Source organism: Sturnira hondurensis, unplaced genomic scaffold (genome assembly GCF_014824575.4).
Source record: "Sturnira hondurensis isolate 20B ecotype Veracruz unplaced genomic scaffold, ASM1482457v3 Scaffold0020237, whole genome shotgun sequence".
Classification (NCBI taxonomy): domain Eukaryota; kingdom Metazoa; phylum Chordata; class Mammalia; order Chiroptera; family Phyllostomidae; genus Sturnira; species Sturnira hondurensis.
Window position 1 is genome coordinate 7,169,268 of NW_028092868.1, and position 27,962 is coordinate 7,197,229.

The window sequence follows — 27,962 nt, forward strand, 5'->3', positions numbered from 1 at the left end:
CATGTATTTTGGGGGAAGGATGCCCTCATGTGGCAGCCTGGGGAAGAACACAGAGTCTGGAATAATATTTGGCCTTTTTTCAAAGAGCAGCATCATTTTCACAAGGTCCTCTCAAAGTCTCTGAAGCGGGCCAATACAGGTATCGGAAAGGGTGGCTACGCATCATTGCAGATGAAGAGCCTCCACACCTGTACTATTATCACCGAAAGTACATGTGGCGTGTGCTCGACTTCTGGAACCTTAAAATTAACCTTATGTTATCATTGCTAGGGGCCTGACGCAACCTAGCTGTATGCAGTCTCAGCACGCAATTTACTCTCTTATTTAGCAGTTTTACAAAGCTAGACCTTGTAGGGTGGAAAACAGTAAAGTAACTGTGCCTTCATTTTATGTCATAGGAGCGAGTAGGTCTCAGCCTCTATGAATTCGTCTGTCTGGTTTGAAAGGGGGAAGAAAGGATTCTATTACTTGCAGATAACTAAGTGAGGCAACCTTTATAATTCTTCACTTTGAAGTGACACAGTGTTTTTCCTGTGGGACATATGGCCTTCTCACTAGGTTAAGTCTGGATTAAGAGTCCAAGTGCATCTGGTTTCTTCTGACTCACGTTTATCTCAAGACAGTGGCTTCGGAGAGCCCAGCAAAGACACTGGAGGTCACAAAGAATCTTAGCTCTACTTAAAAAAAAAAGGTTATTTTTGACTATTTAATAATATTCATCATATGTGAATGACATGGGTCAAATGTTCTCACACTGGATTTTGCACAGCTAATGTGAGCTGGTCTGAGAACAATAAATAAACTCATGTCTGTACGGTGCCTCTGCCCTGGAAGGCACTTTTACTGACGCACATTTGACCATCAGGAATGGTGCACTTCGTGTCAAGAGTTGGGTGTTGCTGTATGTTTGTGGAAGACCTCCAAACACAGGTCTTGTCAAGCACAAAATTAATTGCCTCTCTCCTTGCACATTTTCCTGGAAGGACTTTGGGCTTTTCAAGGTCAGGAAAGGGTCTCATTCAACATGGTATGTCGAACAGTATGTTCAACATACTGTTTAGCACGGTGCCTGGTCTATCGGGCAATGTCACTCTACGTCTATGAAGTGGATAAACAGATGAATGAAATGGTTCTAGGGGACATACATCTCAATAAAAAGGTCTGTTTGCAGCAGGTATAAGTGGAACAATTTCTATTGCTTTTAATAACAGTTTTCAGTTGAACTTTGTGTTTGGAGAACTGTTTAAGACCAAACACAGATGATTGCGAGTACACGATGTTGAGAGGATGGAAACCAGCTCCCTGCTGTTCCTCTAGACTTTGTGTGGGTGGGGAGGTCTGGCCCCTTTCCCACATAACTTCCCGCCTGCGCTGTTTTCTCTGTCGTTGTGGGGCTTTGTCTGATTCAGGGTCGGGAGGTAGGGGCTAAAACTGACAGACTGATGGATACAGAAATACAACTTCTGAGGCCACCGACCAGAATCCCCCTGGGGGCAATAGCTGAGGCAATATTGACCCCTTTCATTTCAGTGAGAAAAATGTCTCCGAGTTTCAGGAAAAGATTTTCTCACCACAGTGTGAAAACCAGCACAAAGGGACATTTTCACTGGGAATTCTTGTCCCTAACACATTTTGGAATTCATCGTTAGCAGAAAAGGAGTGTGGGAAGCAAGAATTTATTGCCATTACTCTGGTCTTTATGGCCTTGGTCGTGACCTGTGACTTTCTTTCCTCCTCACTCTTTGGTCTGGAGGATGGGAAAGAATAGACTCAGAACTCCAGTGGGAGGTTCTAAGGACAGTGCCTGAGTGTCACATATGATGAGGAGGTGACAAGAATAAAGAAAACACGCCTGTGTCAGTAAAGCCATTGAGTTCCAGCTCCTATTCAGGGAAATAGCTTAACTGAGTTTTGAGCACTTAAAATACATACCTTCAGCTTCTCTCACATAGAAATGATACTTTTCTTATTAGAGAAGTCTATCGATGCTCATTTCAATATTTTGGTATGTGACTGATCAGAAAGGAATGGTGATTAAAATCTATCTATCTATCTATCTATCTATCTATCTATCTATCTATCTATCTCTCTATCCATCATGGAGATAGAAACTTGTTGAGACTATTTTATGAAGCCAGTAGAATGGAGCTGGATTTAATCTGCTGCTTGCCAGGGACAGTGTAAGGGCTTTTGGAGCCAGAGAAACAGCGGCTCTGGGGACGGCGGCAATGTGTGCTTACCTTTCACCCCAGGAAACCATCAGAGCCCAGCCCCCTGAGCCACAGGTCACTATCTTAAAGAAGGTTCCCATTCCAGCTCTGTCCGTGAAATAAATGGTTTGTGAACAGGGACACAAGGTGCTGAGAGCCCAGGGACAGCTTCTCTTTTGTGTTAGCCACCGGGTCATGAGTAGACCGTGTTTCAAGGTGATAGGAATTGAGGTCTCTGCCTTTCTCTCCCTAGGTTGGTTCTCTAAAATATCATGTTCCCCTGCAATAAACAGCCTGGTCTCAGTTAAGAATCACCACTTGTTCTAGTTAGACAAGGATTTGGAGTCAGTAGAGATAACGTGCCTGCATTATAAAACTGCAATAGATAGTGATAAAAATGTTACTTCAAAAAATGACAGTTAACATCAATGACTCCTTTGGCATTTTTGCAGGTACTTCAGAATTTTGCAATAGCTCTGATCCTCGTTGGGGTGTCATATATAAATCTTCTTGCTGTGATAGTCAACTGAGTTCAAGGTCATAAATAAAGGGATGCACTGAAAGAGGAATCTAGTAAATAAAAGATGGGTCAAAATATTAATAGTAGGCTAAATTTAAGAGAAGAAAAGCTATCAGAAGGCAGAGATATGGTTCCATGTAAATATGAATTCAATTATACACGTATATGGTCTGTATTTGTGACTTTCATATAGGTGGGGAGCCAGAAGGTTCCATCACACCCCCAAATGGAGATGGTGGTTTCGGAAACTACACATGCTCCATCCCTCCTCACCCAATTTCCTTTCTATCGAGATTCTAAGATGTACCCACGCCCACGAAAGCCTGGCTGAGAACCAAGGAACCTACACCCTTTGGTGAATGGGATAAACTTCCCCAGGCCTTTCACTGAAACTCATTCCAGGGGCATCTGGGATTTTAAGTCAAGCATCAGGCACATACTCACTTGCTTTCATGCTAAATATCAGAGCCCAAGGATCGTATTGATTACAGTTGATGTTTGATCACTACTGCTGCTCATTATTCTGGAAATAAATACTTCAGGGACACTGGGGACACTTCAGATAGGCTGCTCTACGTAAAATTTCAATAGGCAATGATGCCAGGTATTGCAGTAAAAATTCATGCTATGCAAGACTTGTGTTTTTAAAGGTCCAACTTGTTTTCTAGTGTCTGGCTCATTGCAGACAGACATTGCATGAATTACTCTTGCCAATACTGTAAAATGAAAATGCTAGTCCACCCAGGACCCTAAAGGTTTACCCAAGGCCTTTATGGAGGCAAAAGAGCCTATTGAATATGCTATTTACATAATCTTTGAAACATGATTGCAAGGCATGCCAATGTGGATATTGAAAGGTAAATTTTTCATGGACATCAGGTGCTCTCATGAAAAAAGGAATTGTTTTTGACCATGGGGGTGATGCTCATTAAGTAGTCAAGACTTTATCTTAGATCTTTGGGACCTTCATTCTGCATGCGTTTGGGGGAATGTTCAAGTCTACTTGGTATTCCTTTATCATCATGTGTGAAGTTCAGTGCACTGTCTGCTCCTGTTTAATATCATAGTTCCATCTCCATTTGGTGTCTTGGGACAGGTATCTGAAAACCATTGGGCAATGACGACTCAGGTTCTTAACTGCTGCTTATCTGGACCACCTCCATTCATCTCCTTGGTCAGAGGAGGCTGGAGACTGACCTTACAGAGGACCATGCTTAGCCATGCTCTCAGGTCTGCGGATTTAACAGACCCCTTTGCCTTTTAAGCTCAAATTGGAATCAATGAAACATAATCATGAATACTGGGAGCATTAACATAAAAAAACTAGGCACACAATCAGCACACTTTATTGAGGAATCTGTAAAAAGAACAAAGTTAGGACATTTGAAAGTAGCTCTCCCCAGTCCTTCCCCATTGCCCCCTCAGTCTATTTAGTACAGGGATTTCCAAGTATTCTTTTAGTAGGTGAGTTAAGGACCCATTGCCCCAAATTTATAAGTGAAAGTAGAAAATATCAATGGGCTATGGATGTGGGAAGGGGCTGAAAGAATTACAAAAAAGTATGTACTGGACAGACATGCAGAGCTGAATGTGGACAACATGTGGATATCAAAAGAATTTGTCTTTCCACTTAAATCAACCATATTTCTGTTGAACCACATGAAGTTGCCATTTTTTTTGCCAGTAAACTAATGGTTGAACATGGGCAATTTCATATGGTTCAAAATAATATAAAGAAAATTCTGTGCCCCAGAGTTCCAGGTACTGGCATGTTATTTATGCATCCCTCTATCCCCCAAAACTCTTAACGTGGCTTCTTTCTGCATCTCAGGAGACTTAACCTGACCTCCTGGGTAAAGACTTAGTCCACTGTTCAGCTTGTGTCCTGGGAATTATTGCCACCACTTTTGAGAATGCGCACAGCCACCACAACAGGGAGCCCCGTTTCTTTGCAGCACTCGTGGAAAAAGGTAGTGTCCTTTGAGGAACCTAGAAAGGTGCCCATCAATGGCCACCGCTTCAAAATTTGAAATTCGGAGCACCCCGTGCTCTTCCTACCCAGCTGCAACACAGGGGCCTGCTTGGCTGGCAGTCTCCAAGGCTGAGTCTACCACACACATGTTTCAAATACATGATGTCCATGTTTGTCTGTGTGAGTGCGTGTGCATGTATGTAGGTTTTCAGACTGTGCCTACGGTTGTACAGAAATAGATTATACACAAACAAGAAAGGATACATTTTTGTAATTCAGATAATTGGAGTAGACACAGTTTAGTTCAAGAAATGCAGGATGAATCCCAAATGAATGCAAGCAGGATTATGTCACTTTTGGACCAAATGTTGATTGGCACAAAAAAAGTTAAGGTTCAGTAAAACCATATAGAGGGAAGTGTGAGAATTTTTAGAACATGCAAATGAAGAGAGAAAGAGAGAGAGAGAGAGAGAACGGACTTACCACAGCCTGGAACAAGGAAGACCAAAAGAAGAAAAGAGTAAACATTTGCATTAAAATCTGGGGGGAAAGCAGCCTGATTTGTTTCCACCTGCTCAGCAGCCAGTATCTCAGGGGCTGGTTGGAGAGGCCGCCAGGCAGGCCAGTGTTCACAACCACAGTATTAACAGCAGTCCACTACTTCGTCATTGGAAAGGTTGCTGAAGGGTTGTCACCTCCAATGCAAGTTGGCTCAGTGCACATCTGAGGGTCACTACCATGCTGCCATTCTCTGGAGACCCTGATCCCTTCCTTCTAACTCCTCTATTCCCACATTCCATTCTTAGTGTTTTTTGTTAATGTTTCAGCAAGGTTAAAAATGTTTATTCTGAGTTTCTTGTTGACTTTCAAGATACCGCTTCTATTTCTCTCTCCTCCTCTCTTACAGATTTCTACATTTCTCTGTCCCCAACATGTTCTATCATTTCAGAAATTTCAGATTTTTTCCAGGGATTCCCCAAATGTCTAAATTTAGCTTCTTTCCACAGACCATCTCCCACACCTGTTCTCACACCCCTGGCTTTCTCTGATGCTTCTGTGCAGTGGGAACACTGGGGTAGGATCTGCTTGTTCATGGTAAGTGGCTACTCAGTGACATTTCCTTTCCAGGTAGAGAGCAGCTGTCTTTTTAAAAATATATATTTTATTTATTTATTTTTAGAGAGAGGAGGAGGGAGGGAGAAAGAGAGGGGGAGAAACATCAATGTGTGGTCACCTCTCACATACCCCCAACTAGGGATCTGGCCCGCAACCCATGCCTGCGCCCTGACTGGGAATCGAACCAGCGACAGTTTGGTTTGCAGGCTGGAGCTCAGTCCACTGAGCCACACTAGCCAGGGCGAGAGCAGCTATCTTGATTAATTCAGAAGTTAGTTTTTAGCTGCCTTTGGTGATTAGCAGAAAATATCTGTTTCCAAACTTGGATGGGAAATGATCTACAATAACCACGCTGCATTTGACCCCTTATAAGATTCCGCAGGGAACAAGAGCTACGTGCAATAGGGCCTTACACAGGGGCTGGGGGAGAATAAAAAGGAAATGAGAAGGCCGAGAGTCCCTCTGACTGTGAAAAAACAAGGATGGAATGTTTCTCCATGAGAGTTATGGCCTAAAACATGTCTGCTGAAGTGCAATAGTTATAAACTCCCTGAAAAGAACAGGATGGTGCCAGGGTCTATCCCACTTAAAACACTAGTCAGACACTTTCATAATTAATAGGTAATACATTCACCTTACTTTCAGGCCAGTACTGTGGCCAGCTAATATTTTAAGCCCTTGTTATCTGTATATGTAGTAAACTGAGAATGGCAACCTTAAAATTATAAATTATATTGACCTGCTATACAGGAAACAAAATAACCACAGGGTGTTCTGCCCGGAAGCAATGATAGTTTGAAAGGAGAAAAGAAAATGCATAATTATAAAGTCCAAAGTTTGTGCCTTGGCTTTGGTGAAGCCCTAGGAATTCTTTATTACTTAGAAGGCTATGAATTTCATTTCTTAACACATGTTTAATTGAATTTCATTTTGATACATGGCACAAACCTATAATTAGATCTTTTGAGATGAAATGAGAAGAAAAGGATGTCAAAAAAACAAATGACTTTCTCCTCCAAGAAGTTAGACATCACCATTTAAACTCATCTGTGTTAAGATCTTTGGGGTTCTCTGCTGAGTACCTTCCTCTGGACACACATAGACATGCACCCAGAGAACAACTCAAATATACCCAGACACACCCACACCCCCTCAGTCCTTCGGCTCGGGAAGTTAGATGCCTCATACAGAATTAAAGACAGCATTTAAATGGTCAACAGAATTTACAGGTCATGCCGCTTCTAGTGAACTCACCTGCCCATAGAATGCCACACGGTAGTACCGACCAAAGAGCCGCTTCTCTGAGTTCACCACCTCCGCGACTTTCAGGTACGACCGGTGAATGTCGTAGTAAAGATCGGACAATTTCTGGAACCATAAATCAAAGGGTTTCATGATGGTCATGCGGGCATCAAACACAGGGAGTTTCTGCTTTTGCAAATAGGAAGCCACCAGCCAATCTAAAGCAGGGTGTTGTGTTGTAACTATGGTTGTGGAAACATACCTTGAAGTCTCTCTGTTTCTCGAAGACGGCGATGATGGGCTTGTTGACATCAGCGATGAGTTCGTATCTCTCAGACTTCCAGAGGAACTCCACACACATGTACAGCTGCTCCACCAGGATGTTCTGCAGCCCCCCCACCAAAGCAAGATCTCACGTGACTACCATTGTAGCTCATTCCTGAAGCTTAATTCAAAACTGCGGCACTGTCAATTTTTTTCATCCTGGGATTTTTGGATTCCCTTATCTCCACAAGTGCTTCTGACGTCACCTGGCTCATGCCCTTTCCCTCACTGCTGGCTGCTGACTAGTCCCTCAGACTTCCTTATTTAAGCCTATGAGAAGCCTTTGGTTCTGCCTAGTTCTTTCGACTGTCACTGTCACTGACTGATGTCGAACCCCTGTTCACTTCCACACCCCCGCAGGAGTCAGAAGACTCCAAGCCTGACTGCTCACTCCAGCTCGTGCTACGGCATGCTCTCCAGTAATCCTGCCTTCTGAGATATAGATCCGATGCCGAGAGCTCCACTGCCCTAAAGCTCTGTGGGAACTTGGCTCTCTGAACTGTCCACAGCTGCTAGCAGGGCATTCAAGGAGCTCCAGTATCAGGCACCAGCCTCCCCTGCAGAGCCCCTCTGTTGGCACCTTGCCCTTGGCTTTGCACTTTGGCCATGTTAGACCATCCACAGCACTCTTAGGATACTTTCTTTTTTTTCAAACTTTTTAAAAAAGATTTTATTTATTTATCTTTAGAGGGGAAGGGAAGGAGAGAAGTATCAGTGTATGGTTGCCTCTCGTGAGTCCCCTGCTGGGAACTGGCCTGCAACCCAGGTATGTGGCCTGACTGGGAATCGAACTACGATCGTGTGGTTCGCAGGCCCGTACTCAATCCATTGAGCTATGCCAGCCAGGGCTTAGGATACTTTCCTACCTTTATACATTATGTTTTGTTTTTTCATTTTCTCACCAACACCTTCAAGTCCTATTAAATGCTAAGACCCAGTGCCAAAGTCTGGAGAATTTTTATTTAAATCTCATCCGTCTCTATCCCAAACATTTTCACATAAAGAGTTGTTCCCTCTTAATTGTAGCCATACATGATGACTAGATACACAGTCAGTAGGTCTCAGATTGGGTACTAGCTGCTCTGAAAGAAGCCCATCTTTCTTAAAATCCTAAACTCCTTCTTTGAGAGCCAGAATCCTGTCTGATTCATCTGATCCACCCACCTTCAACTTCCTGCGTCACACAGACCAGTGGTTTAATGAATGTCTAACTGAATCAGACTATATACTCTCTAAAGCAAGTAAATAATACTGTTGGAATGTTCCCAGCAATGTCTTTTAAGAAAAGATTCTTAAACATTATTTGAATTAGTTAATATAAATATGTAGTTACATACAATGTCTTTTTGCAATGTACATTAAATTAATGTAGAACAATATGTAAAATTTCCTTAAAATCCACTCCCAAATTTGCTTTCTGTATTGTCACTTTCAATCTATGCAATATTATAATTAAAAAATAATTTATGTAATATTTTACTTACTTGATGAGGGGGTGTTATTTTCTTCGATAGAACTATTGCTAAGTTATTCCCAGTAGAAGCTTATTTTTATTAGTGAAAAATAACCAAGGCTTACATACCAGGAGGTTTTCTGCAGAAACTAGTGTACCTCTCTGTTCAAATGTATTCGTAAATAAACTTTCTAATGTATTAAAAAAAGTTAGGCACACCTCCCCAAAATTTTAGCATCCTTTACTACATTCACAAAAGGACTAGACATTATTTATCTCATAGGAGAGCTGATCATATATATTTGGGTTCATCTTAGAGAAGTAAAGTTTAGCTTAAATTTTCATTGAAAATTATGCTCTATCACAACATCTGGTATTGATTAATCTTAGCTGAATTTTAGCCTGCATTTCATTTTGCCTCAGGCATGGTATAACTTCATTTGACTTCTGAATAAGATTTTCTCCTCCCTATTTAGTTCAATGTTACAATGCAAAGGCTCTCTTTCCTAAATTACTATATACTCGATTATTTTGCTCTAACCTCATTGTATGGTGTGTCTTGCATTCCAGAATCTTCTTTCATTGCTCCTTCTTCTTTAATATTTGGGGTAATGCTCAGAAAGGCTGGCCAGCCCATAGAGAACATACCTTGAGGGGAATAGGAGAAATGCAACATTATCATTTGGGTCAGATATTGCTTGGACTAGACGATGCCCTTCTTCACGGTGTTACAGGTGGCAGTATAATGCTGACACAGTCGACAGGATGGCTAGACTGTGACTGTTGATAAACACTCTGTGTCAGGCAACCAGTGTCACCCTTTTCTAATTTTGTAGTATTTTCTGGTGACATGTTTTCTGTAAGAAGCTGATGGGCAGACCCCACGATCTGCAGGTTGACGTCATTCCAACATTCGGGTTTAACTAGCCTCCTTGCACCTGTCTCTCAAGTTCATTAAGCTGGAGGCATTAACATCTTTCTATCTATCTCAAAGGGTGGTTGAAAAGATTGGTATTTGAGAAAATACCTCTTATGGTCAGTGCATTATAAAGACAATGCCCGGTATAACTCACTCACTTTTACTCCTTGGCGTTATCTAGACAACTTCTTAATTGTTTTCTAGCATCTTTGTTACCAAGATTTAAAAAGGGCTGGCTCTGAGGATATATATGAAAACAGTTGATAATGGGTATGTTCCCCGAGGAGGGATTGGATCTGAATGGTGGGGAGTATGAGTGGTCAGGAACACAGCCTTGAGTGACAGCCCAGCCTTGAACTTCGGCCACCCCAAACTAACTGCAAGCTCCGGGAAGGTTGCTGAACTTCTCTTGGTTTTCTCATTTGTAATCAGGAGGGGGCAACGGCACCTGACTCCAAGACTTGTTACTGGTAACTAACTGGGATGCTGCCTCAGTTGGAGCCTGGTCCAGTGCCTGACGTGGGCACAGGCTTTTGGAACTAAAGCTTCTGTGGCGAGTCTTCCTTTTTAAGTATCAGCTCATTGGCTGTGTGGCTTAATCACCACCTCCAAACGTGCTGAAAATTGTAGTGATAAGAATTATTGCAATCTAATCCTTGCATTAAAAAGTCTACATTCCTACATCTCTATAGTAATATTCCTGCTGTAATTAAACAGGTATTAAAATACATGAGAATTGATTGTGGCAGGAAATGTCACGACAGACTTCTCCCAGGACAGTGGTCATTATGAGGGCTGTGTTTTCTGGAGTCACCTGTATTTACGCGTATTATTCCCATTCACATTGTTGGAAGGGGTAGTTTGCTCCTCTGACTTAGAAACATTGTAACAAAAAGCAGACCGAGGACTTCAAATATATGGATATGTACATATGCTAGTGCCTCATAAATGATCACATTCCTTAATTTAAAGTTTACTAAACAAATGCATTCTTTCCTCTATGGCTATGATATATTCTAATACTACTTCAGGTCTAAAAGTGGGTTTTTAAAATGTTTTGAATATTCAAGTTTGCACAAAATTTGGGATATAAGTTTCTACAACTTCTCAATTCAAACTTAGTTTTATCAGGTTTCTCCAATTTGTGTTTTAGCTAGAATTTGAAATAGTCTTTATGGAACTGTGTGCTATCTGGTAATGATTAAAAAGAGATGGGGAAGGAGGGCATGTTAAACAGAACAATAATGATTTGGGTGACTGCTCGCCGGAAAAGAAAGGCTCAACAGGAAATTCGAAACAGGGAGCAGGTCCCTGTCTGTTAGTGTGGGAGTGAGCGGTGATGCTGGGCCTGGTCTCTCCTCCCGGGTCCCCCCAAAAGTGACCGCACAGTCCCACAGTTCACTTCGGTCATTTGGTTCAAATGTCTTCTTTGTAAAATCCACTGAGATTCTTTAGAAAATACATCTGTATTTAAGAGAATAAGGGACAGGGGAGGGAATTCCAGGGGAAAAGGGGAAGGGTTTGCGGGAACTAGTATAAAGGACACATGGACAAAAACTAAGGGGGGGTGGAAATGGGAGGGAGGTGGGGAGCACTGAGCGGGGTGGTGGTGGGCTGGGATGGGAGTAAAAGACAGAAAACTGTACTTATACAACAATTAAATAAATAAGTTAAAAAGGGGGAAAACCCCGAGTCACATTCATGTATAAACAGAGAAATAAAGAAATGCAAAGTAAAACAAATAAATAAATAAATAAATAAGGGACAAATTACATTTCCAAAATACTCTAACTAAAGAGTTAGAGTTCATTTAGCTTTTGTTTAGTGCTTTAATCTTTATATCTAAAGATTTGTTTCTATTTTGTATACACTGACTTTTCCACAGCTTTTTGAAGCTTAAGTTGTAAAGCAGATTGCAGCTCATAAACTTTGGGTTTGGGCAAACTCTTGCAAAAGAAAATGGTTTAATTGTGTTAACTATATTGTCAAATCTTTTTACAAAGAGTAATTATTTAGTTATCATTATAAAATCTTTTATATCAAACAATGAAGATAGAATATTTCTAATAAATGGAAATCAATATTATAAATTATTATATGTTATAAATTTTCAGGATCAGTTATGCATTTGGAAAAGAAAATGGGACATGCTAATTATAAGTATAGTCTTATATATGTACTTTAGTTACATGTTTTCATTTTACATCCTTTTTAAAAATAGTTTTATTACATTTCATAATTGAAATAGACTTCTCTTGCAATTTTAAATAATTCATCAATTTCAGAATAAAATCCCAAAGGCTGACTAGCAGGTAAATTGGTAGGAAAATATGGCTATAACTCATAACAATATAGGATAAGATGAAGTTCTGTTTGCTAAAAACTTTTCAGTAATCTAAACTTCATAAAATTCGAAGGGATGGGATTTCTGAATGTTAGGAACTTCAAGATTTTACGGAGTAAGTTATGTATATCTGACACAGTTTTTGCTTCCAGGAATACAGTCAAGAGTTTCTTTGAAGTAAAATTTAAACTGCAGTTTAATTTCCTCCGCATTGTTCTGTGGGGTAAAGGCGCTTGGTTAGACCACTCACTTCCGCCACCGGGACTTGTTAGTAATGGGTTGCTATCACAGGGGTGGACATCCTCCGAGAGCAGGGACGGTGTGCAAATCTTTTCTGCTTTCCAGTAACCTATGGTAGTGCGAGATGAGGTTAGGACATTGCTACATGGTTGTGTTAATTCAAGCTTTCAAAATTACACATCCTTAACCGACGCATCACTCTCATTCCAACTAAGAAGCTGACCGTTAGCCTTGCTGTACATAAAATCAACATGATAACAGCATGAAAGAGAGAGTTAAAACTTCAGAGCACAATAGGATTAGACAGATTTGTGACAATGAATGTTGCTGAATGAAACATGAAAGGTTAAGAAATCTAAAATTAATCAATGACTTTTAAGTTGGGCCTCAGCATGTTGACTTCCAGACTTTGCCTCCCTCCCCGGCCACCTTACCCTTTCTCTTCAGGTATTCTGCGATGAGGGCAGCAATGTGGATGTAGCACATGGCAGCCTGTGGTGAGACAGACAGTGTCAGCGGAGGGCACACCGTGCACTCGGCTTTTTGCCTAAATCTCGGGTGAGTAGTATCCCGTGTCTGCATATGTGGAACCCTTTTAATAACAAAACTAAGAATCAATTAGATTTTCAAGTAGTTTTCGGGTGGATGAATAAGCTGGCCTGAAAAATCTTCCCATGCATCTTCCTTCCTTAATATCTAAGTTTATGTCTTTCTTTCTCTAAGTATAATATACAGGGGTGGGCAAAAGCAGGTTTGCAGTTGTTCATAATGAAAAAGACATGCAGGTTATGATTATGACAATAGCTGAATAAACTGTGTTTTGCATACTCACAGCTGTAAAACCTACTTCTCCCCACCCATACCATATGTGTGTGTGTGTGTGTGTGTGTATATATATATATAAACATACACTTATATATTTATAAATATATATTTAAATCCACAGTTCTCTTTTCTTGTGAAAACTGTAAATTATACATCTGGTTCTAAACAGGAAACAGCACAAGCGGCCTTCTTACTTTTCTTGCCTCTGGTAATGGTCCTCACTTGGATATGTACTGTCTTTAAAGTGGTTGCCTGACAAGGTGGCCCTTGGTTAAACAGTGGGACTTAAGGTATCATGTCGTGTCTGTTCCCCTCAACCTGATGACACAGGCGATATTTCATTGTTCTCTACTGTCTCCTGTAAAGCCTTAAACACTGCTGAGCACACACTAGAACTTCACTTGTTGAAGACTTCCACTTTTCCCTTTGAAGTTTTATGGAGGAATTTTTCCATTTTTAGGGCAGTCCAAGGGAAACAGAGTTTTGCATTCTTGTCCTCATCGAATGGCCACCAGGCGAGGCTCTGTTTCCACCCCAGAGTCCCTCACGGGTGCTTAGAAGAGCTTTAGGACCACCTGAGATAAGTTAATCTTTTCCCAGAGGGGGCATATTTCTGAGAACAAAGCAGAACTTTCCTATCTGGTGTCCGCAAGCCATCTGTGAATTGCGGCTTATAAATCTGCTGAGCATTTAAACTGACATGCAAATGTTAGCCATGGATTTGTAACCTTCACCCAGTGGACACTCTTCACTCATGTGGCTCTCAGGAGTGTCACTTTCTCCATCGCCAATGCAGACTGGCTGCAAATGAGGATGGGTCGCCGCAGCCTGAGTTTACTCACCAAGGTGGTGAGCTTCCCTGTCCACCTCCAATTACAGGGAAGAAGCTTGAAAACACAGACCCCTAACTTATAGGGGTCTTAATGTCCAGAACCCTTACAGCCATCCTCCTTAGCCTTAGGTTTGTAGAATTCAGCTCGGCATGGCATAACCTACAATTGTCCCTATAGACATGCCTTTATTTGGTTTCATTTGCATGGGGCCAGGCAGCAAATTGAATGCACATCATGTAGAATTAGGCCATATCCAGATTAGTGGGAAAATATGATCCTGTTTTATATTCCCACTGTAAGTGAAAACCTCATTGCCCTGATAGAAATGACAATGCTGAAGGAGAACGAAAGCCCTTGACAATGACCTCGGACAGGTCTCCATTCCTCGCGTGAATCTTGGCCATGCTCTCCAACCAGGTCCTCCGTAGCTCTGGGGTGCTTGCGTAGGAGTTTGCCAGGCTGTACTGGAGATCCACCAGCATCTCGGGGTCCTTCTCATGCTCCTTCATCTGAGCTGTGGCCATCAAAACAGTCCTTATACGTTTGGTCAGATCTTTCACCTCCGCTGGGAAATTGCTGTTCTTTGGAACAGAAAGAGCCCGAGTCATTATCTCCTTAGCTTAGTTTAGGCTCCTAATGGATTGGCATCACAGTTTGGTGCATCCTATATATTGTTCATAAATATGAACATGCTTTATACATGCATTCTATGCATTGCGATTGTGGTTATGCACATTCAAAATTAAAAATTGCAGTAGGTTACATTTTTGATCTTCCATCCTACCTTTTTCTACTAATAGTATCCTGATTGGCCTTTGAGAGGCTCTCCTCTCTGCCTCATGTTCCTGTGATTTGAAGGGACTACTTCATTCCCAGGCACCAAGGTGGGGGGAGCACATGATACTGGCTGAGCCAATCATATTATTTGATCCCCTCAGGCCACAGTGATTGGTATAGGGGTAGGCATATGATACAAGGTTGGAGGAAAGAGATTCAGTCCTGGGACTTCAGCTGGTTCTATGGGACAAGGTGCTTTTTCCACTCATGGAATACTACCAGCATCCTTATAATTTTTGAAAGAAAGAACTCGTGGGGAAAACCTACCTGTAACTGGAATAAACAATGTGGAAATTTAAACTGAGAGGTAGAAGGATGGGCAAAAATAGATAGAAGGAGGAGGGCATCTGAAAACATTATTTTGACCCCTGTATTTAGCCATGCCTGAAGCCAGGCTCCACTCCTGGACTCTTCAGTGTCCTGACTAAAGGAAAGTCTTCAGAATGTTCTAAAAGAAGATAAGATAAATTTGGCCAAGAATGGAATTATGAGAGAATCACTAGATTTCTGGGTATTTGTGGTGTTTCCTTGTTACACACTATTCGCTCACATATCTTGGAAATTACACTCAGCAGATTACATTCTGAAGCTGTTAGAACTGATTATCAGTTCAAACATGCAAACTTAATGTAAGGATGCAAAATCTCACTATACAAAATTTGTATTTTGTCATTGATTTAGATATCTCACAAAAATAATCCAGGTTACTTGGTTCCCAATTATTAAAAAAGCCCACAAACCATTTCTTACTTTCATTTGTTTGTCTCCATTAGCAAAATTATTGGCGATTGCAAGGGAGTGTTGAAACCGGGAGCCTCCGATCCCAGCATCAGCTATCAACTGACTCACAGCCTTGATGAGCTGAAAGCGAAAAGACAAATGGAACCACGGCAATGAGTAACTCAGAAATAGGAGTTATAAAGAAATCCACCGGATTGGATGCATGTGTTGTTCATTTCTCCCAGTAGGCCCAATGAATGACATCGTTATGTATTAAATCTTTAGAAGGCCCATGCTGGGCTTTTCTTTCCAACTTAAATACTTAAGGAAGGTTGCAAGAATGTTAGGGTGCCTTGACGAAAGAAATTTATGCTTTTAGGATCTGGTGGGATTTGGCATCCTAGAGAAGCCGTGGTTGCTTGAGTTGTGTACTGTGTACATTTTACTGGTGAAGAATTCTATCCTGGCTGAAGAAAGGAGAAGTTCAGGTGGAGGTACGGGCCTTGCTGATTTCTGCCCAGCTGCCTGCAGCCCATGAATCAGAACTGAGTGTGACGGGCACCTTTAAGGGCAGAATCGGCAGAGGCACTTGGTGACTGGTTGCTGTGCAGACAACGGGCTCTTATTAATGCTGAAACCGAGCAGTGGCTTGGACACAAACAGCGTTACTGAAAATTAGCAGCACTTACTTGTAAGTGGGATCGGACAATTGACTTCTGCTTGTTAAATTCAAAATTCTTCCTCATGAAGAAGTAGAGGAGTGCTGACGCTTCTGTCTGAGTCGACCGTGACCTGTGGTTGCAGCACTTTAGGACTTCGTAGCAGAACGAGCCACACAGGTCGGCAGGCCCTTGGAAGAACGCGGAAGGGAACTACGGAAAGGGAAATGCTGGTGAAGTCAGCTGCACTCCTTCGCTGTGCTCTGCTCTCTCTGGCATTTTAAAGTTCCTCAGAATGAAATCCTTCTTTCTTTTAACTCAGTCTTTTCTTCTATTTGCCAGTGGAAGAGGATATACTATTATTTATTAAAATCTATGTTAGTATTCCTCTTTTTCTTCTAGACATAAAAATGATTCTCTATGTTGTAAGTATCCCATGCATAAATAAATAATGATAACCCAAGAGGGCTGAGTGAGAGCTTTGAACTGTTTTCTGTTTGTCCCACATTGTAAAGCCACAGGGGCCCTCCAAGGTCATGGCTATAGCTACTTTCATAAGGAACCTGCACTTGGCATGAATGGACTTCACAGTTCATGGTGTGCAATTTCCCTAATTCTGCCACAAACACTGAGAACTCAAAGAATTGGTGGCCAGATGTTAATTTCATTTCCTTTTGATATTCAAGCAGATAGGTTGTCCAGGCTCTGACGTTATACTGAGACCATGAATCAAAAAGTTTAATAAAAGCAAATAAACAGTTTACTACCAATATACCAAAATGAAAGAAAACATACCTTTCCTCCATACCGGAAGACTTAAGGATGAACATGCATTGGTTATCACCCTTTCACTGGAGCCGGGGCACTCTTACCTTGCATACAAACAGTCTCAAGGAAGCAAACACGTGCTTCAGTGCTGCAGCTGACTGGTTGACTTGGAAAAAGAGCATGTAGGTATCGAAGACTCGTTTCATCAGTGAATTTTGACATTCAGATTGTTGGAGTTGCCTCTGGAAAGTTAACACAGAAGTTATTTAGGAGGATGGAAAGGACACCTGAATTCTCTCAAAGATGTTTTTTTGTGTGAATCTCCACGGTGGTAGCACAATTCTGGGTGATGGAAATAAAATGCTGAGTAAGAGGAGAAGGTCTACATTCCTGGTGAAGCCGACACAGCAGTGATTGAAAAAAATTACTAAATGAGAAGGTAGAGTAGAATGATATGTTATGATAGAAAGTACTCGCTGTCAGAGTAGGGTTCTACTTTAGATAGGGTGGTTAGATAAGACTGTCTAATGGAAAGATTGATGTGTGAGCTAAAGAGTGTGCCATGGGCAAATCTGGGGGTGCTGTCCAAAGAAGGAGTATTGACTCAGGGACAGGAGTTGGCAAGGAGCTTGTGACTTCAAGGTTGAGGAAAAAAAGATCAGAATAGCCTGAGCACGGGAGTGGGCTGAGGTCGTGAGAGAGGTAGGAGATACAGTCACAGACAGGCAAGTCACCATGGGCATTTGTAAAAACCCTAAGAGGTATGAGCTTTGAGTGACATTTCCACTGAGCAATAAAAATTAAAATGTGGTGATTTCTTTGTCTACCGCCATGCTGACCTTTCACCTACAGGGCTTTCTAGGTGTACTCATTCTGCTTGATGTAGACTTTATTCAACACATCCAACTTTTCATAGTTCAAATCTTAACGTCTGTGTACTCAGTAGGTGCAGATAATGTCTTTAGCAGCTTTACTGAGGTTTAATTAACATGTAATTTCTACAGTTAGCATTTTATAAAATTTTATATAAATGAAACTGTCCAGCATATACTTTATTTTGTTTTTTTGTTTTTTTACTGAGCACAACTGAATTGTATTGAGTCTATGAATATAACACCATTTTTTAAAGCCATTCTCCTATTGATATACATTTAGGTTGTTTCCAGAATTTAGTTATTAAAAAGAAAAGTTTTCATGAATATTTGTGCACAAAGGTTTGTGTGGACAAATGCTTTTATTTCTTCTAGGTAAATTCCTAGTATAGAGATGGTGTGTCACATGACTGATGTGATGTGTGTTTAATTTTTTACACTGATATACCATTTTCCAAAGTGTTTATAGCACTTTGTATCCCCCTTACTAGTGAGGGAGAGTTCCAGTTTCTTCATATCTTTGGCATAACTTGGTACAGTCAGTCTCTGTAACTTTAGCTATTCTAATAGTACTTAGTGGTATGATTTCACTGAAGAGATATCAATTGAACAATAGTCAACTTCTGATAAAAATCTGTATCACTTCTTTAACATGGTCTCCACTAACACTTAGGTTGATTTACATAGGTTAAATGATTTCATAAAATATTTTAATTCAGGTTCTTGACATCACCTGACTTTTATACCCTGCATTTTGTCACATTGCAGAAGAAGCTGTGATCACACTCACCTGGTGAATCTGAGTGAAGAGAGACAGCAGGTCCAGAATAGTCAGGCAAACCTCTGTAGCTACATTGGCCTCTGTGTCCACGTGGTGCACGATGTCTATTTCATTGGAACTGCCTAAAAGTACAGAGTAGAACATAGAACATACATGGAGACATCTAAGGTAACTCTTTGTATCTGATCATGGGCTTTCTTTTGTTATTACATATTCAGTGTTTACTAGTGTTTTAATGAATCATTTATTAAAATATTTTTGTTTATTCAACTTCATTAAGGGCTGAGTCAAAAACGCCAGAAAGAATCTTTAGTGGGTTCTATAGACTAAATGTTTGTGTCTCCCCCAATTTATACACTGATGTGAATTCCAGTGTGATGGTGCTTGGAGGTGAGCTCGTTGGGGAGTCATTAGGTCACAAGAGTGAAGCCCCACGAATGGGATTAGTCCTTTCTAAGAAGAGACACCAGAAAGATGGTCCCTCTCTCTCCATTATGGAAGGACACAGCAAGAAGGCAGCCCAGCCAGCTGCAAACCAGGAGGTGGGTTCTCACTGGACATTAAATCTACTGACATCTTTTTTAAAAAGATTTTATTTATTTATCTTTAGAGGGGAAGGGAAGGAGAGAAGGAGAGAAATATCAATGTGTGGTTGCCTCTCATGAGTCCCCTGCTGGGAACTGGCCTGCAACCCAGGCATGTGCCCTGACTGGGAATTGAACCGTAATCGTGTGGTTCGCAGGCCCGTGCCCAATCCACTGAGCTACACCAGCCAGGGCTACATCTACTGACATCTTGATCTTGGACCTCCCAGCCTCTAAAACTGTGAGAAATAAATGTTGTTTAAGTCACCCAGTCTATGGTGTCTTATAGCAGCTTCGACTAAGACAGTGTGTGTTCCCTTTCACACTGTTCAGCTATAAAGAGTCCAAAGACCAGAGTGGTCTACTTCTATCACTTCTTAATCTTTTCCACTAATTCAATCATCAACAGATTCATATTTCTTCCATAGTTAGTCTGGGTCAAGTTTTTGGCTCCTAGGCTAAGAGACCAAATGTATGGTTTCAAAAGACTATCTGCATTCACGGCCCCCTCAGAAAGGCATTAAATATATTTATAGGATACGGCATATACCTTCATATGGCTCACTGTGGTCATGTGTCCACAATCACTAACATTTACATGATACAAAACTCTGGCTTCATTTTTTCCTCACTCACAAGCTGAAGTGCATGCATCACTGGATTCAAGATGTCATGCTTCCTATTTCTGGGCCATGGACACTGTTTTTCTCTTCCCCCCAGATCAGCCAATAAATAACCCGATTGAGAGAGGACTGCATAACCTTCATAACACCAAAGGCCATATTTTCAGAGGAGCTGCACTAGGCATCCGATGCTGAGAGTTTTGCTTTCCTGCTCCTTTCCTCATAAGAACACTATACATTCTAAGCACACTGTGGTGAGTCCATCTCTAAGAACCCCAGGCTGCAGCAAGCCTGGAAAATGGTGACTTCAGCGGTGCCACAGCGATCTTTCCATTTCTGAAACATTATAATGCACTTCATACCCTGCAGCCATCTGGAGAAAAAGTGATCATCACCTGTTCTTATTATTTCTCATTTACTTACTGGTCATGGTGCTGTCCAACATCTGTAAGAGTTTGGGGTTGGAGAGTGCATTTTTGCCTCGAATTATAGGTAAAGTTTGTGATCTGTGCTGCTTGTGTCCTTCATGACTGGGATTGGTGTTCATCCTGAAAATTAAAAACCGGAAAAATGGTTAAAGTAACAGGGGTGTGATATCCAAATGTGCATTCAAGTATTTTAGATTGAGGCAAATATAAAACCATTTTTTTGAATTGAGACTCTTTATTGAAAATATTAATTAAAGTGGACATAATAGGAGGGACTTCGAAAATCCTTTTGAAGAAATTTTATTTAAGCCAAAAGAAAGGTTCAGAAAGATAAGCAATACTGAAAGATAATAGAAGAGTAATAGTGAATTTAAATCTGTATAAGCATATTCATTAGTATTTAATGAATCATGCGATTCTGTGGATGTGAGGCTGGCTATTGGGAGGTCAGAAAGACAGAATGGCAGATATTAAAAATGTATTACAATGCTGGATAGCTCCATTGTGTGAAATTATTTTTAGGAGGCAAAATGTGAAAAAGTAAAATCTAGTCTAAAACAGCTCTTGCCCTCCTAGATGTTCATATCTGGAAATTCTTCAGGTTTTGTCTTTCCATTTGAGTCCTGTCAACACAGGATCCATGTGGGGCAGAGAGAGCTGGGGGCCTCTGGAGGGCACCTTCCCCAGGGCAATGACCATGACCTGCAATGACTCTCACTCAATGCCTCCTTGGCACTTCCAGCTAGGGGAATGAGCCAGTGGTACTGTGGTAGTAGGAATACTTTCCATTCTCATCTGTGACTTAGACTACCATTTGGCCAAGGTAATATGCCATTGAGGATAGCAGACAATCGGAGGTACCCTAAAGGGTCAGACCTGAAAAAGAGGCCATGGTTTTCTCCGTGTCATACTCCTCAAATACTCTGATGAACCTGGGTTCCAAGAGATCTCACTTTGGCTTTGAGTGGCCAGGGGTGTCTGGGTCATTCCTGAACCTACAGGGAATCATGAGATCTGGGACAGAGGGCTTGGACCTTTGGGACTGGAATGTTTCCAGGATTTGAGTTCGCTTCAGTCTTGAACTCCTGGAGAGCAAGCCCCTGTTTCTAGGAGGGGAGGGGCAGAAATGGTCAGGGTATGTCCAGATGGTTCAGAAAGGACACACCTAACATGTATAGAACTGCAGTGACCTCAGGGAGGTTGTTATTGTCATTAAATGCAACAAGTAATTGTTGATGGTTCTCTACTTTCTTACCACTATCAAAACACCACGATTACATTTTTTCCTTTAGTTTCTCACAAAGGGGCAATTTCAAGAGATCCTCATAGACAGAGAGGCAAAATTTGCTGGCTCTATACCACTTTAATATTTCTTTCTAAAACTCTTTCTAAAATATAGACATTTAAAAATATTATATATTATTATACCTTTGGGAAGAATAAATCAAACTGGAAAAAACTTTTCTTATTTAGTAGACCCAGAGGAGCGTTAAGATAGGATTCCAGGCCAAATGTTTCCCATAAAATAGGTTAATGAATATCCTGCACGCCAGCGGAATCTGTCTAATGACAAGGAATCTAAAATGAGCTTATGCGGCCATCCATACTTCCTCATTGCCTGTTACCCTTTAAAAAGCAATTTCAGCTCTAAGAACACTGCTAAAACACTAAAATTACCAAAAATAATGGAGATACATGACTTCACATGTTACTCCATCACTGGGAGATTAGCAAACACTGAATGAGGCATTTATTGGAGTTATTCCTTTTTAGGCTCAATTAAATGAAGAGTTATTAACCCTTATTCCATGCAAGGCATTGTGCCCTTGGTACATGTAAATAAGCGGTAGTCTTTGCCTCTTAAATTTTTACAGTTAGTGGGGAGATGTGGAGGTACCTTAGAAATTTCTTCAGAGAAACACAGTTGAATTGTTCATTTGGTTTGAAATATATATACACACTTACACACATATGTGTGCACACGTGCATGTGTGTCCACAGCCCATGAATAAATGCATAGACACACACAGACATATACGCACAATATAATTTTAAATATCAAGCAAATGTGGCATTACCATTGTGACAAGAGGCCCGAGGTCTGGCAGGAAGGATTCGACCCTTTGAGAGTCCCATTGTTCTGGGTGGACTGCACAAATTTAAATGCAGCAGCAATTTTTCTGCAAGAAAAACAGGTGTTTTCATCATAGCTCAGGATTTGTATTTCATATATAAATAAAGAATGGTAACTACAAATTCACATGCCATGAAAAAGAAAACCACATTTCCTTCTGGAAATGGAGAACCGGGGGATCAGTGGCGGTGCTGAGGGCTGCGCTGTGGTGAGTGAGAAAAGAACGGCGGCTCAGAGCTACTCCATATTAATTTTTCTTTTTTGTTTACTAGAACTATTATCTTAAATTGGTGTCTTCCAAGTGTTATCCTGATACAAGTAGATACGTATGTTCAAAGGTACCTGAAAGGTGGTTTTCTCTTAGAAATGTGTGCTTTGTGTTTTTTTTCTACCTCTACAGCTTTCTGGGCAGTTGTCAAACTTCTAATGTGAGGTCAACCTTATCATCTTTATTTGCATTTTAAGATTTCTACCATATATTTAGAAGTCTAACTCGATGCATTAATATACATCAAAATTCTTTCTGAAAAAACAGACCAACCTATTGGAAATTAAAATTATTACCTTATTATATTGCGTTTTCCTAGGTACCTGAAACTTTGAAGACAAACTCTAGAAAGGGGAAAAAAAGCCACATTTAAATTATTTGCATTTTTATTTATGAAAATTGGTCATTTAAATACATTAAAAAAGATTAAATTTTCTTTAAATATATTTTTTTAAGATTTTATTTATTTATCTCTAGAGGGGAATGGAAGGAGAGAGGGATAGAAATATCAATGTATGGTTGCCTCTCGTGAGTCCCCTGCTGGGAACTGGCCTGCAACCCAGGCATGTGCCCTGACTGGGAATCGAACCGCAATCGTGTGGTTCGCAGGCCTGTGCTCAATCCACTGAGCTACACCAGCCAGGGCTAAATTTTCTTTAAATATTTTACATATTGTTATTGATAGATAATTCAGGATATGGGTACTTAAAATGCAGAATGGTATAATGAACCACTTAGAAGCTTCCAGAAAAAGCAAGTATTAACTAATCAACACTACAACTTACTCCAAGATGCTGAAGAAGTCAGACAACTCCGGACTGGGTGCTCTTTGCCAATATGCGATGAGAGTCTCTGAAAGGAAACACCATCGAGTATGAGACTCTTTGAAAGTCAGCTGTTACTCTTTTTAAAGATTTTAATGTTAAAAGCTCTCTTTACCCTCTGAAATGTTCTTTATAATGTGAAGAAAGCACATAAGAAGACTCCTGGTTTCTGCTTGATCTAACTTGTCAAATCGAAGCGTTGAGCCTATCAAAGACAAGGGTCTTGGGATCTAGGAATCAAAGAACCAATAAGCATTGAGTAGAGGACAAGATTTCTGAGTCCTAATGTGCTGCGTAAGACCCGAGGGGAAGTGCTACCTTTTCACAGTTGTCAGTCTTCTCACTGCTCTTCTCATTGGTACTTGGGTTGGAGTCAAGACTTGCCAAGGATGCTCTGGAATCAGCATGGTTTACTGTAGAAATAGCTATTGATGAAAATGCTGTAAACACAAGCCACAGCACACGGATGATAATGAGATGTATGGACACAGACGTAAAAAAAGTTAAAATGATGAACCAAAAAGATGTTGACCATTCACCAGTGTTTTGAAAGCTTGACATAATGGAGTCTTGGATTGGCATGAGAAAGATGTGACATTTTGAGCATCATTACAATGGCCAGGCCAGCATGATGGACTTAGAAAAATTTAGACCATGATAAATGGAAATATAATAAAACTTGTTTCTTTGACGTCTTAAAAAGCTTTTTAAAATAGTTTCTGTTTTAAAAATGCTTTAATAAAAGTTCACAAGGATACTTTTGGGGAAAAAGTCTTCAGTTTTGACAGCTTATAAGAAATTAAGATGAGAGTGTCAAAACTGTTCTTTAAATATTCTTTGAAGTTGAAGAATTATTTTATCTTAGGAGGCGGCATGCAGAGAAGACTTAAATACTGTTCCCAGAATGAAGCACAATTTGGTAACATCTGAGTGGACTACTCCTTGAGCCAAAGAAAAATGAAATCTAAGTAGAAGAGGAAACCATTGGATGGCATTCCAAAATGTAAACCGATTCTTCAGCTATATAAATATAGTACGCTCTGCCATATAAATGATGTGTAATGGATTAGAGACTGGGTGAAAAGGACAATAATACACAATGTAAACATGGATGACTGTTAAACACAAGTCTCATGTACCTGCTATGGAATTTAAAACATCTTTAGAAAATGATGTATCCACAGAGTTTGCATGTTTCATAGCTGACTGGCTGTGAAGTCCTCCACTGGGGCTGAGGTCATCTCTAGACCCCTGCATTCAAAGCACAGAAGAAATTAATAGGAATTGTCATATTTCAATATTGCAAACCCACAAATGCTGTCTTCATTGTGCTTTCAATTAGATGACATTTGATTTGATCTTTTATATTCCAGCAAAGGTCTTGTGCCAAAGCACGCAATAATAATGAATGTAGTTAAAACCACACTTTTAGTCATAGTTTAATTTTGTATGTGATTAAAAAAATTTTAAATGTATTGTAAACTATCCTTTAGGTATAGACTAAATGACTGAAATGGTATTATTCATGGATTATATTATCGAGTATACATCATTTTTACCATAGGGTATCTTATGTGTATCACTATTACTAAAAACTAGATTCTAAATACTATGTACTAGTTTCTATGATAAGTGTTTTCTATTACACAATTTAACCCTCATAAAAAACCTCTGATGGAGGCATTTTTATCCCACTTTATAAATAAGAAACTAGGTGGTTGAAGAAGTTGGGTAATTTACAGTAGTAATATCACAGTTAGTAACTGATAACTACTGGGATTTGAACGAGGTCCAAAACAAGTTCTCAAAGCACAACACCTGACTTCTAGATGGTAATATCTTGTACAGCTGCTGGTTTCAGCAGTGCATTAATGTGTCTGGGATTTGAACACAGGTAACAGATCCCAAGGTTTGTTGTACAGTCAATATGATGGCTCAGTGGAGAAGCGTGACAAACAGGCCACTCCTGGGCTGTGACTTGGCTATATGACAACCAGGTGGTCATGAAGCTGAGACAGAAAGGTGGTGGGAAAAGTGTCTGCTGAAGATGGAGCTATGGATGCAACCGAGGAACCTGGGAGAAGCTGGAGAGAACTGGAAAATGATGCAGAAGACAGAGGAACTCGAAAACACAAAGTGCTGGAGAGATGAGCCAGGTAGAAGGCTTCAGTGACCAATCTAGTGGCGCTGATATGAATGCCTCAGAAATATCTTGTAAGAAGGGCTGTTTAATCCTTAGTTGCTCACATTTGGGTGGAAGTGGTATCCGGGCAAAAAGATACAAAAGGCTACCTTTCTATTCAAATAGACATTGGAAATAGTATGTGAACTTGCCTGGTTCGATGTATTGGCAGTGAAAGGAAACAGGTCCTTCAGGTAAATCCGTGGCATGTTGTCCAGAAGCATGCCGTAGAGGGGCATGTATAAACTTGCTACCTGGGCCTGCTTTCTCTGGGTGAACAGGGAGCCAAAAGAAATGGTACATGTGAAAATCAATGGGCTCCTAGGTTTGATTACACATTTAATGCAGTGTGCCATTAAGTGGTGTTTAGGGAAGGAAGAAAGGAAGGCCACTTACTGGTTCTCTGTATCGATCATCAAATGAATGCTTAGCCATTAGATTTTTTAGGACAGCTAAAGCTAAGTGCCTGATATCTTGGTCTTCCTGCAGAGCAAAACCGACTTCTCGGAGCAGAATCCCAATTAAGAAGTGCTTGCGACAAAATTCATTCGTGACGGAATATTCGGGCATATCTTTGTGAGGCAAGTACAGAGAGCATGTTATTGAAAAGCAAACGATCGCTTTATAATCAAGATAGATTTATCAAACTACTGTCAACGGCTCTCACTGCCAGGAGGATTCGGTGATACAGTCTTGCCACAGAAACAGGAAATACCAGAGAGAGGACCATTAAGTAAGAGAGGGGGCTATTGGGTGGGTGCATGTGAATACAAGTAATGCATGATGTCAAATATCAAGTTCCATGAAAGTGGCACATCATATCTTCAGTGTTAGAGTTGAGAAGAAAGAAACTGATTTTCTGTCTGAAGGAGTCAGGAAATGTTCAACTGGAAGTGTAATATGTTGAAATGGGCCATTGAGGATGCTTAAGAATTGGAGGTGCAGAGTTGTGAGAACAGCTGGAGGCAGTGGGGGATGAAGACACTGGGAGGAGAAGATCCAGGGTTTCAGTGGCAGGTTTGAGGGGCACACAGATATGGGGCACAGTAAGCCCAGCACCCAAAAGAGGAGTGATGAGAATTCACATTCGAGCCGCAGCCTGGGGATAGATGATGAGAAACTTAAGTACAAATTCCTTAGCTGGCATTTTGGTTTCTCTGCTATTGGCGCGTCTGTAGAAATCCCATTCGCATTTCTGTAGGAGATGATAGGTCACTAAGTTTGAGGTCAGTGGTCCAATCAGACCTGTGCTTTATTGATTTACTAATACGGTGGCTGGATGTAATGAATTAGACTGTAGGAAGACAGGGGTGAGGGGTATAATACAGGGGCTGTAGCAGGAGTGGAGGGAGGGAGGTCCTAGAGGGCCTGGGTGAGCAGGACTGAAGTGGCAGAAGTATCAGCAGGACAAGTTGTCTGAAGAATGTGAAGGAGCAAGGAGAAAGGAAAACCAAGGGCGGCTGCAAAATGTTGGGCCTGAATTACCATGAAAGGGGTGTAAAGATTTCCAGGAATAATACATTTATGCAGAATTGTCCATTGTGTCTCCTAAATGTAATGATTAATTATAGAACTAGCACCCACCCATAGAACATGTACAGTGTGCCAACCCCAGGTTAAACACTTTACAAGCAATAACTTATTTAATTTTCAGGACAACTGGTAAGGTAGTTACGATTAGTATAATGAACCATTGGAACATTCCAGTTATATTTGATTTATAAATGTATGTGGTATTAATAATCTCAATCTTGAAAAAAACAACCCAAACTAGGCTGTGGTTTATTGAAAGGGATATACAAATCTAGTTACATGGAACAAGCATGCAATTCTATATAGCTGAGAATTTTATTTATGATCCACTCTAAAGGAATTTCAGGTACTTTGAGAAATTAAAAAGAATTAAACTCTAGAGAATAAAACATGAAAGAATTCAAGCTGAGAAATCATTTAATTATCTGTGACTAGAGAAACATTCAGATAATTTTTAAATTATTTTGACTATATGGTATTAAATTTATAGCTACTTATTATATTATATAGCTATGTATATATATGGTATTAAATATATAGCTACTTATTATATTATAGTATATATTATACTATATAATATATTAGCATTTGGAAACTAGAAATTTGTGATATCTGTACTCATCAATGTTATTGGGCTGTGATGTGGTTATTGATATTTAGGTAGTATCACATAAAATTCCATTATTACCTGATGCATGTAATTCTTGAGTTGATTCTGAAGGTGTCAAAGGATCTGGATTTGAAATAAATA

The 27,962-nt window shown here is 40.4% G+C and overlaps 1 protein-coding gene across 4 annotated transcripts in view; it reads right to left on the bottom strand.

Moving 5' to 3' along the window:
- DOCK10 (dedicator of cytokinesis 10) overlaps nt 1–27,962 on the bottom strand; it is a 225,740-nt gene that overhangs the window by 11,134 nt on the left and 186,644 nt on the right. For 2 of the 4 annotated variants that reach the window (XM_037029382.1, XM_037029379.1), the window contains 20 exons: nt 27,900–27,944; nt 26,075–26,250; nt 25,831–25,947; nt 24,636–24,747; nt 23,815–23,936; nt 23,612–23,726; nt 23,458–23,524; nt 22,969–23,016; nt 22,349–22,450; nt 20,266–20,390; nt 18,645–18,757; nt 17,087–17,224; nt 16,245–16,427; nt 15,586–15,696; nt 14,364–14,579; nt 12,775–12,832; nt 12,351–12,449; nt 9,379–9,485; nt 7,323–7,445; nt 7,073–7,186 (listed from right to left, as the gene is read on the bottom strand). In XM_037029382.1, the coding sequence (XP_036885277.1) occupies nt 7,073–7,186; nt 7,323–7,445; nt 9,379–9,485; nt 12,351–12,449; nt 12,775–12,832; nt 14,364–14,579; nt 15,586–15,696; nt 16,245–16,427; nt 17,087–17,224; nt 18,645–18,757; nt 20,266–20,390; nt 22,349–22,450; nt 22,969–23,016; nt 23,458–23,524; nt 23,612–23,726; nt 23,815–23,936; nt 24,636–24,747; nt 25,831–25,947; nt 26,075–26,250; nt 27,900–27,944 (2,291 nt within the window). The remainder of the gene's footprint in view (nt 1–7,072; nt 7,187–7,322; nt 7,446–9,378; nt 9,486–12,350; nt 12,450–12,774; nt 12,833–14,363; nt 14,580–15,585; nt 15,697–16,244; nt 16,428–17,086; nt 17,225–18,644; nt 18,758–20,265; nt 20,391–22,348; nt 22,451–22,968; nt 23,017–23,457; nt 23,525–23,611; nt 23,727–23,814; nt 23,937–24,635; nt 24,748–25,830; nt 25,948–26,074; nt 26,251–27,899; nt 27,945–27,962) is intronic. The other 2 variants (XM_037029381.1, XM_037029380.1) reach the window with 2 other exon arrangements.